Genomic DNA, 13961 nt, shown 5'->3' with positions numbered 1-13961 from the left:
CTACCTACCTAGCTGACTAACTAGGATTGTGAATTATTACTTAGCATCAGCAGCGGCTAACACTAGCTGGTTGATTCAGAGTTACTTTTTGTTTCTATGAGGAACATCAAGGACCAAACGCAGCCATCCAGTCTCTCTAACAGCAGCTAACTAAAAAGATAAGGGGATACATTTGAAAGCAGTTGTTGATTGGGGTTTGGTGACGGGCCGCTGACAACCCCACTGTGGTATGAAATATCCTCAAATATCCTGCCATTGAGTAAATGCCGTCATGAAAATCATTTGAAAAGGGGCATTTTAAGTAAAAATGTAAATTATCAAATAAAAATGAACTCCAATGAAACTGTTATTATGAAAATAACAAATAACATGTCATAATAACTTAGAAGCATTTCTTCATTTATATATTTTACATAATTTATTCACATAATTCATTTCAAAATAAACTTTTAAAATTGATTAATATTGAACATATTGGGGTTCCAAACAAAAGGCTTCAAGGTTATGTCTTAACAGTTCTCACCAGTAAACCAACACAGAGTAGTAAACATGAACTTGGGTACAACATATTGATAAATCTCCTTTCTATTATTAAGTTATAACGGCTACCAGGGAGCAGCTACAGTATCTTCTCCTTTCATCAAATGTACCGTTGAACATTTTCACAGTGCAAACTCTCTCTCAAGCTGTTACTAGCAAGTTGCAGTCAGACAAACAAACAAAAAGTCCAGCTGAGTCTCAAACTTTGGTTCAATTTGAGTTCACTTGCATTATCATCCGCTCCCTTTATGTATTAAGCCACTTGGATTTGTTGTGCAGTACAATCAGTGAGGATCTCTTTCTGTCACGTCTCTCTCACTGGTTATATAGTCCGTACATGGTTGCAATATATATTATGCATGAAAAGGAAAAGGGACTTGGCATCTCTGATTCAGATTTAAATTCACACTTCACTGAAAGTATCAGTCTTTAAGAGATGTGCACCGACAACATAACTAGCCACTGGAGTATAACTGTACACATCAGGAAAGGCCAAAAGTGCAGTAAAGCTGAAGTGTTGTTATTATTACAGTCTGTCACACACACACACACACACACACATGCAAAAAGAATGTGACAAGATTAGGATGCTTCTTTTGCTTCTACGCCTGTTAAGAACATCAATGAAGAGCCATAAACAGGCACCGAGAGTTAAAACAATGTCTTATATATAGAAGTAAAGTGTGTAATTGAGCAGGGAAAAATATTACAAGTCCCAAATAAACTGGCCAGAGTGCAGCCAAGGTGTGAGACAGATCTTCTACAGATTGGAGTCCACTGAAGTACTACTACCTGTCACCACCACACGCTGCAGCCAGGTGAATCAGCAGAAGCATTGCCGGCTGCCCTTGGTGACTTCCTCGGAGGAATGGACGGTGTTTGGAACCAATCCACTCTTGACGCCCTCCCAGCCATCCTGGATCTTAATGTCCCCGCTCCGTACCAGCTCAAAGATGTCCTTCGTCAGATCCACAAACGCCTTCAGAGAAAGAAGCAAAATCAAAACCAGATTACGAAGGATCATAGACTTATCTCACCTGAGGAAGACCGCACGGTGTGGTTAAGAGCCTCAGAAGACCTAAATAAAATAATTGCTGCTGATCTTGTATCTGTGAAGAAATAGAAAAATCTCATGCACACCTTCTCCACGTTGATAGATTCTCGTGCCGATGTCTCCACATAGCGCATCCCGAAGGCCCCCGCCAGCTTCTCTGCCTCCTGCTGCGTCACCTGACGCTGGGCCTCCAGGTCACACTTGTGACCGACCAGCAGGAAGACAATGTTGTGCGGCTGGACGTGGCTCTGGGCCTCCTCCAGCCAGTTGTGGACATTCTGGAAGGAACGGCGGTTTGTGATGTCGAAGAGTAGGAGCCCGCCCACCGAGTTACGGTAGTAAGCTCTGGTGATAGACCTGAAAGGAAAGATGGATGGATTGTCAAACTAATTTAGTTGTTTATGATGAAAATAGAAGAAGAGACAACAAATGCAACATTTACTCTTGTTTTAGCAAAGTTTGTCAACTTTTTTAAAGATTTATGTCTTCAGAAGGGAATCAATGGGCTTGGGGCTATAAACAAATCTCAGGAAAAAGACCAAACCCATCAATGGGTCATAAATAATAACTTTTATTTTTAAGAAAAGAAAAAGACAAAATCATTTTATAAATAAGCTGAGCAACGTCCTTCTTGGAAAACGTGATTCAAACAGGATTAAATAGTGCTTCGTTTGGGTCTATTTTCTGCTGCGGATTTGGTGCTCTATTAAATAATATACGGCAGCAGTAAAGTGGTCTTGACTGAACATAAAATACAATGCCCATGTTGATCATATTGAAGGAACATTGTTGTAATGGTGTTTTTGTACAACAACTGAGCTCTTTGGCACAGAAGAATAAACTACATCCGGCTTTGGATACACAGTAAATATACCTGTCAGAAAAATCCACGTGGTTTAGGGATTTTCTTTTTTTTAGACGAAAAGAAAAATCTAGCACATCAATAGACTTATCCTTCAGGATAGGTTCTGTGAGGTTTAAATAAATGTATCTTTAATGCCCATCTGCGACATCAAACAGTATCGGGACAAGGTTGCAGTAGGATTGGGTGTGAGATGTGTTTGTCATGTTGGTGTGAATTCTTAACACAAAGAAAAAATAGATGGTAATCCAGGAATGTGACTTTTGACTGAAGGCCATGATGCCATTTTGTGGATGTATGAGAAGGATCAAGGGTGAGATGAAAGAGTTCTGACTTTACCTGAACCTCTCCTGCCCTGCAGTGTCCCAGATCTGTAGTTTGATTCTTTTTCCCGGCTCAATCTCCACCAGGCGAGAGAAGAAGTCCACCCCCACCGTCGGGTCTGACACCTGGGCGAAGCGGCCCTCAGTGAACCTCCGGATCAGACATGACTTGCCAACTGTGGAGTCTCCGATGACGATCAGACGAAACTGATAAAGCCATATCGTCTCCATGTCTCACCAAAATAAAATCTGTGAGAGAATAAAAGCATTCACTTGTGAGGTCACCGTCATCGCTGTTAAGTCTTAAAATGTCTTGTTTTGTCCAAACAATCCAAAACTCAAAGACACTGAGTTTACGATCATATATGACAAAGAACAGAAAAATTACAGAAACTAATCTTTTATCAGATGCCACTTGATTTTTCAGATCTAATTCACAGTACTGCAATTTGATTGTTTTGAAATGTTCTTATGCATCTAATCTTTCATTTCTAAAACTGAAATGAAAGATTGCCCAAAAGCTGAAGATTAAGATGTATCTGCTTATAAATAACATTAAATCCATAAAATGTAATAAATTGGAGTTTAATTTAAGACTTAAAAAAAACAAAGTGTGTGCACACTGTCTCACAAAACGACTACACATGGTCGTTTTGTGATTGATTTAACACTTGGTCTTGTCTTGACCTTTGGCTGCAGTTTTGCTCAATAACAATAACAAATCCTTTAAAGGGAAGAAAAGACAGTAAAAGAAACAACAGTTTAGATTCAACACACTTGTAAGCCTCGCCAGTGAAAACGACAGAATAACACCCTACTCTTTAGAAACAGAGGATGCGTTTTAATAGAATCAGATTAAAAACAAATGTGCATTTAATCCAGACTGGCTCGTCCACATGGATTATTCTGGGATTATGGCTGCCACCATGAGGGCATATAATAGGCTCAAATCATCTCACCAGTGTCCATGTGATTTACAGTTGGGTGATCTAATTTGAGGGAAGGAGGAGTCGGGGGACGGGGGAGGCCACTCCTCTCCAACTCAATAAACATTGTTGTAGTCAGCCCCCATGTGGATAGAAGGCTGGTTGCTATACAGCAATAACACAAAATGAGGCCTTGAAGCTAGCCAAACACAAGCTTAAAAAGGAGACAGCTGCTAAACAGGACAGCTAGTTGATAACAGATTGCTCATAATAAGATATTCTCCAAAGTTAAAAAAAAATATGGAGGCCAAACCCCTTTAGCTTATTCCCAGTACGAGTATTATTTACATTAATAATTAACATTCAGGAAAACAATAATAAAAACCAGCAATAATGACCCACCTTAAAGTTTAGAGCTCAGTACCTGTAAAAAACAAACCCCATGTCGATGATTATGTCTTCTAAAAATGGTCCTCCAGAGTAGCAGTGGTTGAACTACAGAAAAAAACAGCCAATAACATGCATCACACTAAGCAGGCCTCTTGTCCACCATCACCATGTGACCCGTTTTAAAGGTGAAACAATCCGGTTGAGTGTTCAAACCGACAGATAATACGAGCTGCTGGTTGATTTTACAGTTGATATTTCCGTGATGATCCGCGGATGAAATGGCAGCGGGACACAAGAGCAGCATCACACATCTCCTCCTCGCCCTCATCAGCACCATTACCGTAACTCTACGCGGAGGGGTGCAGCAACAATCCTCACAGTCCTGCTGCTACCTTCATAGGCTGTAGGAAAAAACAAAATAAACGAAGTAAGCATTTTACATTTCTTTCTTTCTTTCTTTCTTTCTTTCTTTCTTTCTTTCTTTCTATCTTCTATCTATCTATCTATCTATCTATCTATCTATCTATCTATCTATCTATCTATCTATCTATCTATCTATCTATCTATCTATCTATCTATCTATCTATCTATCTATCTATCTATCTATCTATCTATCCATAGAGAGAGAGAGAGCCAATTTAACTACCAGTTATGAGACACTACAACATCAAAGTCTGCCTTCCATCGTCACTCTAACCCACACATAATGAACACGAATTGAAAATAAAAAATACAAAAAGTAGAAATAAAATAAACTAAGCAAAAAAAATATCAGTAATTAGTTTTTATTCAGATCATATATTCAATAATAAAAGAACAGTTTATTATGTGAAAATATCAGGTTTTTTATGCATTTTATGCAATTTAATGCATTTACAGTACGAACGTGTTTTAGCTGCATTTTTAATTACATTTTACCTACAGGACATACTATCTGATCAGCCACGCCTAGTATATAGTGTTATTTTGATAGTTTTTCTTATATAAAAGGTTTTAAGCCTTCCCAAGAAAATCAGCTGCGTGACAAATTCCGAAGCAGAGTTTCTTTTACGAGGATTGCTTGAACGCATCACCAGCTAAGAACCGCTGTGTTGGAGTTGCGCACAGCAGCTGAGAGTCACTGTCCTGTGTGATTAAACGGATGGACAGCTGTGGTCACAGCTGAGCTGATCGCTTCTTTTGCAATTCTCGAGGATATATTGAATCACAATAACTTTTGTTATCAGTACGCTGGACCGAAGAAAATGTCCAACTAGCCCAATAACATTTATTCTACTTTCCGTGACTTTGCTGTAGTTTACAATTGCATTACGATACCTGTGCACCAACATCCTTCATAAAGTTACAATCATTCACCGAGGAGTTGTTATTGTGGCTGCAGAGCTGCAACCATGCAGCAGGAGCTTCTGTTCAAAGTCCTGGTCATCGGGGATTTGGGAGTCGGAAAAACGTCCATCATCAAGCGGTACGTGCACCAGATCTTCTCCCAGCACTACCGAGCAACCATCGGCGTGGACTTCGCCCTGAAGGTTCTGCAGTGGGACAATGACACTGTGATCCGACTACAGCTGTGGGACATAGCAGGTCTGTCAAACTTTAACCAGGACATACTGGTTTACAGGTCTTATTATTGCATCAGTTGAACGTTGAAACCATAACCATAACCATAACCATAACACTCTGCAGGATTTATTTTCAAGAATGTGTGTTTTACGATCTTTTGAAACAAAAAGCTGTTGTTTCACCTACTACTGAAACACTTTTAAAAACTACTTCTGTAAACAGCCTACACTTTTGAAATCAATCTGAGGACAGTAGGGGCATGGGAAATACATTAAATACATTTTAGAAATGGGAGGTGAACAGTACTTCAAAACATCTCCAACTTATTCAAGCAATTTCTGAGTACTGAATGTCTTGTTTATTTTGCCAGTGCTGTAAGACTTTGTTTACTTGTTTCCATTACAATCAACTAATTTCAAGAGTGTCTTGAGACAATATACAGAATAGTACTCAGTGATATACAAACATAAGTTGATAATATGGATATTTTTCTAGTGAGTTATGTAAACTCTAGGTGAGAATGTGTGTCTCTGTGCTGGATGCCTGGGTCCCTCCCTCATTTGAAGCCTGGTTGAGGAATGTAGATCTTGTGCTTGGCTGTGACTCAAGTGATCCCATGCAGATAATATCAGTCACATGATGGCAGTTGCTGTAGAATAAACACACATACACATACACACACACAAACTCGCTATATCACTGCTAAGCCTCAGTGTGAGTTGATTTAATTTTATGGACTTGAAAGGTGTCTTTTCATGAATATGTGTGTGTGTGTGTGAGTGTCTGATTGGCTGCACTATGCGTCCCAGGACAGGAGCGGTATGGGAACATGACTCGTGTCTATTACCGGGAGGCGGTGGGAGCACTGGTGGTGTTTGACGTGACGAGGGCCTCCACGTTCGACGCCGTGCTGAAGTGGAAGGATGACCTGGACTCCAAGGTCAGCACAAACTGTCATTCTGTCACATTCAGAGGTGTGATAAATGAATGTTAATAATTATACCCGCACATGGCCGGCCACAACCACAAAAAATATTAATGCCAGATTTACAGTTAAGGTTAGGGCAGCGCTATTGTTTTGGTTTAACGATTTCCAAAGGAAAGCTTAACTCGCAGATACTGTATGGACATCATCAACATTTATGTCTAAATATCCTTAATTTTCATTGCAGTATGTCCACTGCTTGGTGTAGTAACCTGAGGTTCAAGTACTGTAGGAACAAATTCAAAGTGAGACTATACCTATAAAGGATTTAACAGCTGTCAAAGGTAACAAGTGTATGCTGACAGCTCCACAGTCGAGAAAAGTAGTTTGACAAATTGCAGCGAGTGTCCTGAAATACATGTAAGGGGACATTATATCATATATATTATAAACTACTTTGTTGGAACTGTTTAAGGTGTCAGTATGGCCTTTACACCATTCAGACTTCAGACTTCCTTTGCTAAGCCTGCCCCCTCCTGCTGCTCAATCAAGCTGCCAGAGCTACCATAGAGCCCACCCTGTCACTACCTACCCTCTCTGCATAAATGTCTAATCTAATTTTTGGATATAAATTTATATATAATAAATCAATTTTAGACAGAAGCAGACAGAAGGGTCTACAATATGCGTTTAAAAGATATGTCTAGGATGTCAAACTGATCAGCAGCAAAAACAGGTTGAAAAAGAAAGTAAAAGATAGAAGCTAAAGCCTACAGATGTAGAAGTGAACCCCCACTACCAAGACAATAAATTGAGGAACAACACCGTTCCTGTAAGGCTGGGTAGGTCGTTATTCACTGTTAAAATAAGTTAAAAGAAAAAGCAGCATGTGAGGTTTATCTCCATCCAACCTCAACAAGTATCACAGACGATATCTGTACAGGTATCAATATACTAAAAAATAAAACTAATTTGTGTACAATATGTCATCCAACCATGTACATAGGCAAGAGTGTTTACTCGTAGACAGGGTGAAAAGCCTGCTGTCATACAGAGGGGTGATAATAACTCAAATGTGGGAAATGGCCCACACAGTAATAGTGTAGAAATTGACAAAAAGAAAGCTTGAGAAAGTTAAGACAATTCTAAATTCTAACATTGGAAAGGTGTGAGGGGTGGGGGACTTCAGCTGCCACTTTACTAGCCTAAAACCACTTCTGTTAAAGCATAAAGACACCTTGAAGTGACTAAAATCAATATGCTCGTAATAATTTATCAAATGTAAAAAGTTGTCGTCATTGTAATATCCAACATACGGAAAGATAGATAAGACAAGGGTATTAACAACAAATTATTTTACAGTTAAATTTGAAATTGCTTATATTACAAGTCTGTACAGCCATCGTCGTCGTTCTTCACTCCTCAGGTGACCCTGAACCACGGGAAGCCAGTTCCAGCCATACTCTTGGCCAATAAGTCGGACCAGCTGGCTTCCCAGCAGCCCAAACTCGACTCCTTCTGCAGGGAGAACGGCTTCATCGGCTGGTTCGAGACCTCTGCAAAGGTACGAGAGGGGAGACACTGGGTTTGTGACTTTGGAAACAATTACTGCAGCTTTCTGGAGTCAAATCAATGGAGAAGACATTAAGAGTTTGATTGGTATTAGGGACATTTTTTTTTGATTATTTAATGTACTGGTGATTTCTATGTAAATATAAAAGGTAAGAGGGATTTTTTGATTAACCTTCAAATGGAAAGAGTTGTGAAGGGGCTTGACTTGAGGCAAAGACTTAATGACTTAATTTGTGGTTAAATCAGGTTTAGTCACCTGCTCTGCACATAATTTGCACAGTCAGGTTAACATATTTAACTTGCTAAAACAGTAATGTTATTACAACAGAAGGCCACTATAAAAAAATTATGATTCCGAAAATGACTGAAGAGTGTTTCAGTACAAACACAAAGAGTGTTGCGACATTAGTAAGGCAGCTCTCAAGAGGCCAATAGAGGAATGTTTGCAGTCGGGTGTGAGTTAACCCTCTGTTTTTCCTCCCGTTCAGAGTCGTCTAATGAGTTAGACACTAGGGTGTGAGTCAGAGACAGTGGTGCAGTTAGTGAACACGAAGACACTAATGGAAGAAGAAATAGCCCAATGCTAAATAAATCTACCGCCTAAGACATTAAGGGGTTTTGGTGAAACAGCCTCACTTGGTTAAACATGACTGTTAGCTAATAGATGCTAATTTCACCTTGCATATTGTTGTGTAACTGACATTGTTAGGTCAGTTTGCTGACTTCATGATTCTTCTATACATGTGCTTTTGTTACAATTTGTTTTAACATGACAGATAAACATTTTAGTGGTTTTACCACAATAGTCATCCATAGGAGCATTGCCTCTGGCTGTGCGTGAAGTGGCTAAAGAGTACATGATTTCTTCACAGGTTATTTTCTTTTATTTCCTCCCTCAGGAAAACGCAAACATTGAGGAGGCAGCACGCTGCTTGGTGGGTCACATCCTGAACAACGAGGATAGCCCGTTGGTAGAGCGAGACCCCAGCTCCCTCGTCCTGTCCAGCTACACCAGCACCGCGAAGGATCATCTCAACTGCTCTTCATGTGCAAAATGGTGACTCCTGACCAATCACAGACAACCAGGAAGTGAACAGACGTGAGGCCACCAAGATAAGTTTGGCTCAGGGACTATCTTAGGCCATAGTGAATAATGAAGAAAAATGTAAACCGGGTAGAGCCAATGTTCACGGGCTTGTTCACACTTCACACAGGATATCTGGAGCACAAAAGAAAGAATTCTGATGAATCCTGCAAAACCTGTAAAAGTTTTACATTTTGGTTTTTAAATTCAAGTTAAAGAAAGTTTTCAATTGTTAAAAGTTTTAGAATGTTAGGCATTAAATATTTGAGACGGATATATCAACTTTATATTTTATGTTTACAATTTATATTTCACAAATATGAAACAAAACGTTTGTTTATTTCAACCTTTTTTTTGCCACGGAGCATACAGTGTTATTTTCTCTCTTGAACATATTTAACAATGTCCTGTTGACGTTACGCTGAACTGACAGCTCTTAAAACTTTGCCACTTTCGTCTTCAGTGTGAACACAAACATAAAAACATGAAGCCTTCTTGCATTCTTTGCACTTTCACTTAGCCGATCATCATGCAGTCTGCTATCAGATCAGTGGTAGAGTGAGTAAATTAGGTCTCTAAGGGATATGAAAACAGATAAAACTGCATATGCTAAAAATGTCCTCAATTTCATGCATATTTTTGCTGAAGTGAACTTGAACCTAAAGCTAAACTTTGTGGTAACATACAAGATAGTGTCTCTATCCATCCAGTCCCCACAATGAGTGTGACGGAGGTTTAGTAAGAAATTTATACAGATTCAGGTTTCATGAATTCTCTGACAGAGAATTAGATGAGAAGATTATTCTTTCCTTTTAATTTATTTTAGCCAACAGTCAGCTAGCTTAGTTAACCATAGAGATGAAACCAGAAGGAAAACGCTAGCCTGGCTCTGTCCAAACAGAATCCTCCAAAACTAACATGCTGATTTTCATTTGTTTTAAAAAAGGGCCTGTGTGTCGCACTCTAGTGATTTATTAGCAGATATGGAATATAATATTCATGACTATGTTTTCATTGGTGTATAAATCACCTGGAAATAAAAATAATTGTTTGTTTGTTAGCTAAGAATGAGGCGTTAATATTTACCTAGAGAGCAGTTCCTCTTCACTGAGTCCACCATGTTGCACTGCAATGTTTCTACAGTACAGACAAACCAAACGCTGGCTCTAATGAGAACCACGGTTGACCTGGCACCTGGCTGATCACGTTACCGCAGACTTAGAAGATGCCTCCAAATCCTACATAGTGTCCCTTTAATGCATATAAAGAAGTTTATTAATTTGTGGGACTATTTCTTTGCTCCAAGCAGTTGCCGGGCAACCAGAAGAGACTCCAGTGCCTGGCCAATAAATAGTCTGGCAATTAACCTCTCTGTAAAACAGCTAATTGTCATCTTTACACTTCAGTTTTTGCATCAATTAACCAAACAAGATACAATGTGTTAATTAGTGATCTTTAAAAGGTGCTGCAATGTTGTTACCTTTTGACAGAACCAAGCTAGAGATCTCCCTGTTTCCAGTCATCATGCTAAGCTAACATATCTAATATCTAATATTTATAAACAGGTTACTATCTAAAAGATAACGTGATGCTGCACGTAGTGCTCTGCCCTATTTTCTGCCGACGACCTTCTGAATCATGTTGCGTTATTCAAATCAAAATCAGTTACTTTGTGTAGTGTGTTCTTTGGTTTTACTGGTTCCCCTGGGGTTAAACAGAGCAGGAAACAGGCAAATGTTTACTGTCTAATGACTTGACAATGGTCAGAGGGAAATTTACTGGATAGTTGTGTCAGACAGTTAAATAATCTCTCATTTGTAATTACAAAAGCTGAACTATCCATCCGCTGAAGATCACAGCCTTTTTTCTTTGCTAATCTGAAGTAAAAACGAATCCCTTTATGTAACATTACACAGAGGATGCATCCCGTGTATTCATAATAGGCCAGCTAATACGTAAAGACATTTCCTTTCACACTGGATCATGAACTGGCGGGCTGGAAAATCTGCTCTCACATGCTACCAAGAATAAAACACACCAGAATCTGTTGCAGTTAGAAATAAACATAAATGTTATGGAGGTAATGGGGTAGGGTGTGTTTAGCAGATATGTCCATTAAATGGACTATTGAAGTCGTAAATAACTTTTATAGCAAACCTAACCTCACTCTCAAACTATTGGCTCCATTGTTGGTATGAAATCAATTTCTAAAAGTCAAAAACATGGCATGTGTTGCTCTTTTTAGCGCAGCAACGACTGAACAGCCGCCTTTGTTGAGTCTGCCTTGAGTGTTATTTGAGATTGTATGTTTTCGAATTGGGCACCAGCTTTAAATTTCACTTCACTCCCTTTGATGTGTAATAGCCTGTCCTTGTAATGCAACACATTTGTAACTGCATTCTTTGTGGACCAGACTACATGCAATAAAAAAATATATTTGTGGTGTCGTATAGTGAGCAGCATGTTTTCAGCAGCATCGTTCTTTAAGGATTGTTGAATGGGTCCACACATTCACTCAAAATTTGGAAAACAGACTGGACATAAAAAAAAAAATACAAATAGGGCAGTTGTAAGCTGCCCACTGATTCGTGGGCAGCTTACAATGAACTAATCGTTTAAGATTTTTTTCCAGCAAAAAAGACAACCCTTCCTCCAGCTTCTCTCCTTATTTTTATATTATAATCCTGAACGTCTTGGTTTTGGTTTACCCCTATCTTGTGCCTCTCATTTATTAGCATACACTCGAGTCCCAGAGGTAACCATCAGCTTAAATGAAAAGATAATTAACCAGCAACAAGAGTCTTTGAGGACTCGGAAAATACTGTCAGAGCAGCGGTAAGGGTCAGTGTCACCCCGAGGGTTTAATCTGGTTCATTATGTCTCTGAGAAACCGATGGTTACCTTTGTGACCCGAAACATATGCTAATACATGAACGGTACAAACTGGGGATAGAGGCTCACTGCTGATCAGATGAAACAAGACATTTGAGGATGTCAACTTGGGCTTTGGGAAATTATAAGGGGATATTATTTTACATTTTATAGACCACACAATTAAAATAATAAACTAAATATTCAGCGGATTAATGACGAATGAAAATAATTCTTAGTTGCAGTCTTAAAGCGAAATATCTCCTCAATTAAGTTTTACAATTTTAACAATTTTAATTGTCACAAAGAGCAGTGACTTTGTAAATACACTATTGCAAATGTCCCTCAATTTCAAAATGTTTTGACATTTCCATGTGGTTTCCAAATTATGTTTCATACAGATTCAAAGGATCTTCTCTTTAATTATTTGATCCAGAGACATTTCCTGCAATATGTGGTTCCTACAGAAATTTCTTCCAATGTTGGTCTTTAAAATAAATGAGGAACCATCACTGATTGCTCCCAGATGGTATCTACTTGACCATGAAATGTCATTGAGACACATACTGGGAATGTTGTTGGAACTAAATGGATCAAACTGGAACATATTTAAGTCTACACGACATGTCACCATATGGGGACCTTCAGATGAATGTTGTAGGTTACATTTGCTGGGATTTATCATGTTATCATTAAAAACCACAGGCACACTAACATATAAAAAAACAACAACATATGATTGCCACTGTAATGCCATAAAAATCACTTTAAGATCATCAGTGTCATCACACATACATGACAATATGTGAATCACAGTGAAGCATCACACCAATGAAACATATGTGTTGCTCTTATCATGGATCTTCCTCCATATGTGTCTACATTTCATTGGATGGCAGGTAATCGGTGATAGTTTGCACATGACACTCCACATGCATCGAGGTGATGACAGCTGATGCCTTGCCTTGAAGACCCGGGGCAGCCTTCTGCTTTAAGATGCCCTCCCCGGACCCAATAAGTGGCCCAATCGCCCTTCTTTTCTAGTCACCTGATTCATGTACTGCCATTTTACACACAAGTTTGACTAGCAAAAAAAAAAAAAAAAAAAAAAATGGAATTGGCCTATCGGCAACCTCAACACAGAAATACACCCTTTTGTAAGAAGATTAAAAAGACTGGGGGGGAGGTGAATAAAAAAAAACCCCAAAGCGGTCAGTCAGGGTTAGATGCAGCCAGAGAGGGGTGCTGTGTGGACCAGAGAGGTGTTGGCGGTCGGATCTGTGCGTAGATTCAGAGGAGAAACCGGGCGAAGAAGAGGAGAAAAGGGACAGGACAATGCCGTTTGATATCGTCTTTGAAAAAAACGAGTCGTCAGTCACAGGGAATGCCGCATAGATTTGATAATAATCACCGGTAGTGTGTCAATTATTGCCATCTTTATTTCCGATTCAGCTCTCGTGCGTATCCAACCGGCATCTCAGGGATATATTACGGTTTACTGCAGGCTACACTGTCTCAGATATTATCATAGTCTACTATTTTTTTTTTTGATGGAGGCCGCTCTTAGTTATACATTTTAATTTTTTTTTTCCTTTTTTTTTTTTTTAACATAGGCTTATCAGTTTTTTTTCCCTGCAGCTGAGCCATCCGGATGCCTTCGACTGAATATTAAATGGTTCCCTGGATGTGACCGTCTTATGTTTTATTTGGCCGCCGCATGAATTCTCCCACCGGATCCTCGCCGGTGTACGCTGCTGTCCTCCTCCTCCTCCTCCTCCTCCTTCACCACCTCCTCCTCCTCCTCCTCCTCCTGCTCAGACGGCCGATTCTCGCAGAGGGCACTACCCTCCT

The 13961-nt window shown here is 39.4% G+C and overlaps 2 protein-coding genes across 2 annotated transcripts; one reads left to right on the top strand and one right to left on the bottom strand.

Moving 5' to 3' along the window:
- Positions 1-1328: 1328 nt before the first annotated feature.
- On the bottom strand, positions 1329-4188 carry LOC129113469 (ras-related protein Rab-39B-like). The gene is made up of 4 exons (XM_054625783.1): positions 4108-4188; positions 2796-3028; positions 1681-1951; positions 1329-1519 (listed from the first exon to the last, which is right to left on the bottom strand). The coding sequence occupies exons 2-4, from the start codon at positions 3008-3010 to the stop codon at positions 1364-1366; spliced, it is 642 nt and encodes a 213-aa protein (XP_054481758.1). The 5' UTR covers positions 3011-3028; positions 4108-4188; the 3' UTR covers positions 1329-1363.
- A 996-nt stretch (positions 4189-5184) lies between these two features.
- On the top strand, positions 5185-9405 carry rab38c (RAB38c, member of RAS oncogene family). The gene is made up of 4 exons (XM_054625656.1): positions 5185-5679; positions 6468-6598; positions 8010-8147; positions 9055-9405. The coding sequence occupies exons 1-4, from the start codon at positions 5487-5489 to the stop codon at positions 9214-9216; spliced, it is 624 nt and encodes a 207-aa protein (XP_054481631.1). The 5' UTR covers positions 5185-5486; the 3' UTR covers positions 9217-9405.
- Positions 9406-13961: the final 4556 nt, after the last annotated feature.

The sequence above is a fragment of the Anoplopoma fimbria genome, chromosome 24, assembly GCF_027596085.1.
Source record: "Anoplopoma fimbria isolate UVic2021 breed Golden Eagle Sablefish chromosome 24, Afim_UVic_2022, whole genome shotgun sequence".
Classification (NCBI taxonomy): domain Eukaryota; kingdom Metazoa; phylum Chordata; class Actinopteri; order Perciformes; family Anoplopomatidae; genus Anoplopoma; species Anoplopoma fimbria.
This window is presented reverse-complemented; position numbering and strand designations above follow the sequence as displayed.

Excerpts from the sequence above, each read along its gene's own strand:
- LOC129113469 (XM_054625783.1), bottom strand. The coding sequence starts at position 3,010 with ATGGAGACGATATGGCTTTATCAGTTTCGTCTGATCGTCATCGGAGAC. Across the intron at positions 1,952-2,795 it reads GCAGGGCAGGAGAGGTTCAG|GTCTATCACCAGAGCTTACT; the intron begins GTAAAGTCAGAA and ends CTTTCCTTTCAG. Across the intron at positions 1,520-1,680 it reads AATCTATCAACGTGGAGAAG|GCGTTTGTGGATCTGACGAA; the intron begins GTGTGCATGAGA and ends CTTTCTCTGAAG.
- rab38c (XM_054625656.1), top strand. The coding sequence starts at position 5,487 with ATGCAGCAGGAGCTTCTGTTCAAAGTCCTGGTCATCGGGGATTTGGGA. Across the intron at positions 5,680-6,467 it reads ACAGCTGTGGGACATAGCAG|GACAGGAGCGGTATGGGAAC; the intron begins GTCTGTCAAACT and ends TATGCGTCCCAG. Across the intron at positions 8,148-9,054 it reads GGTTCGAGACCTCTGCAAAG|GAAAACGCAAACATTGAGGA; the intron begins GTACGAGAGGGG and ends TTCCTCCCTCAG.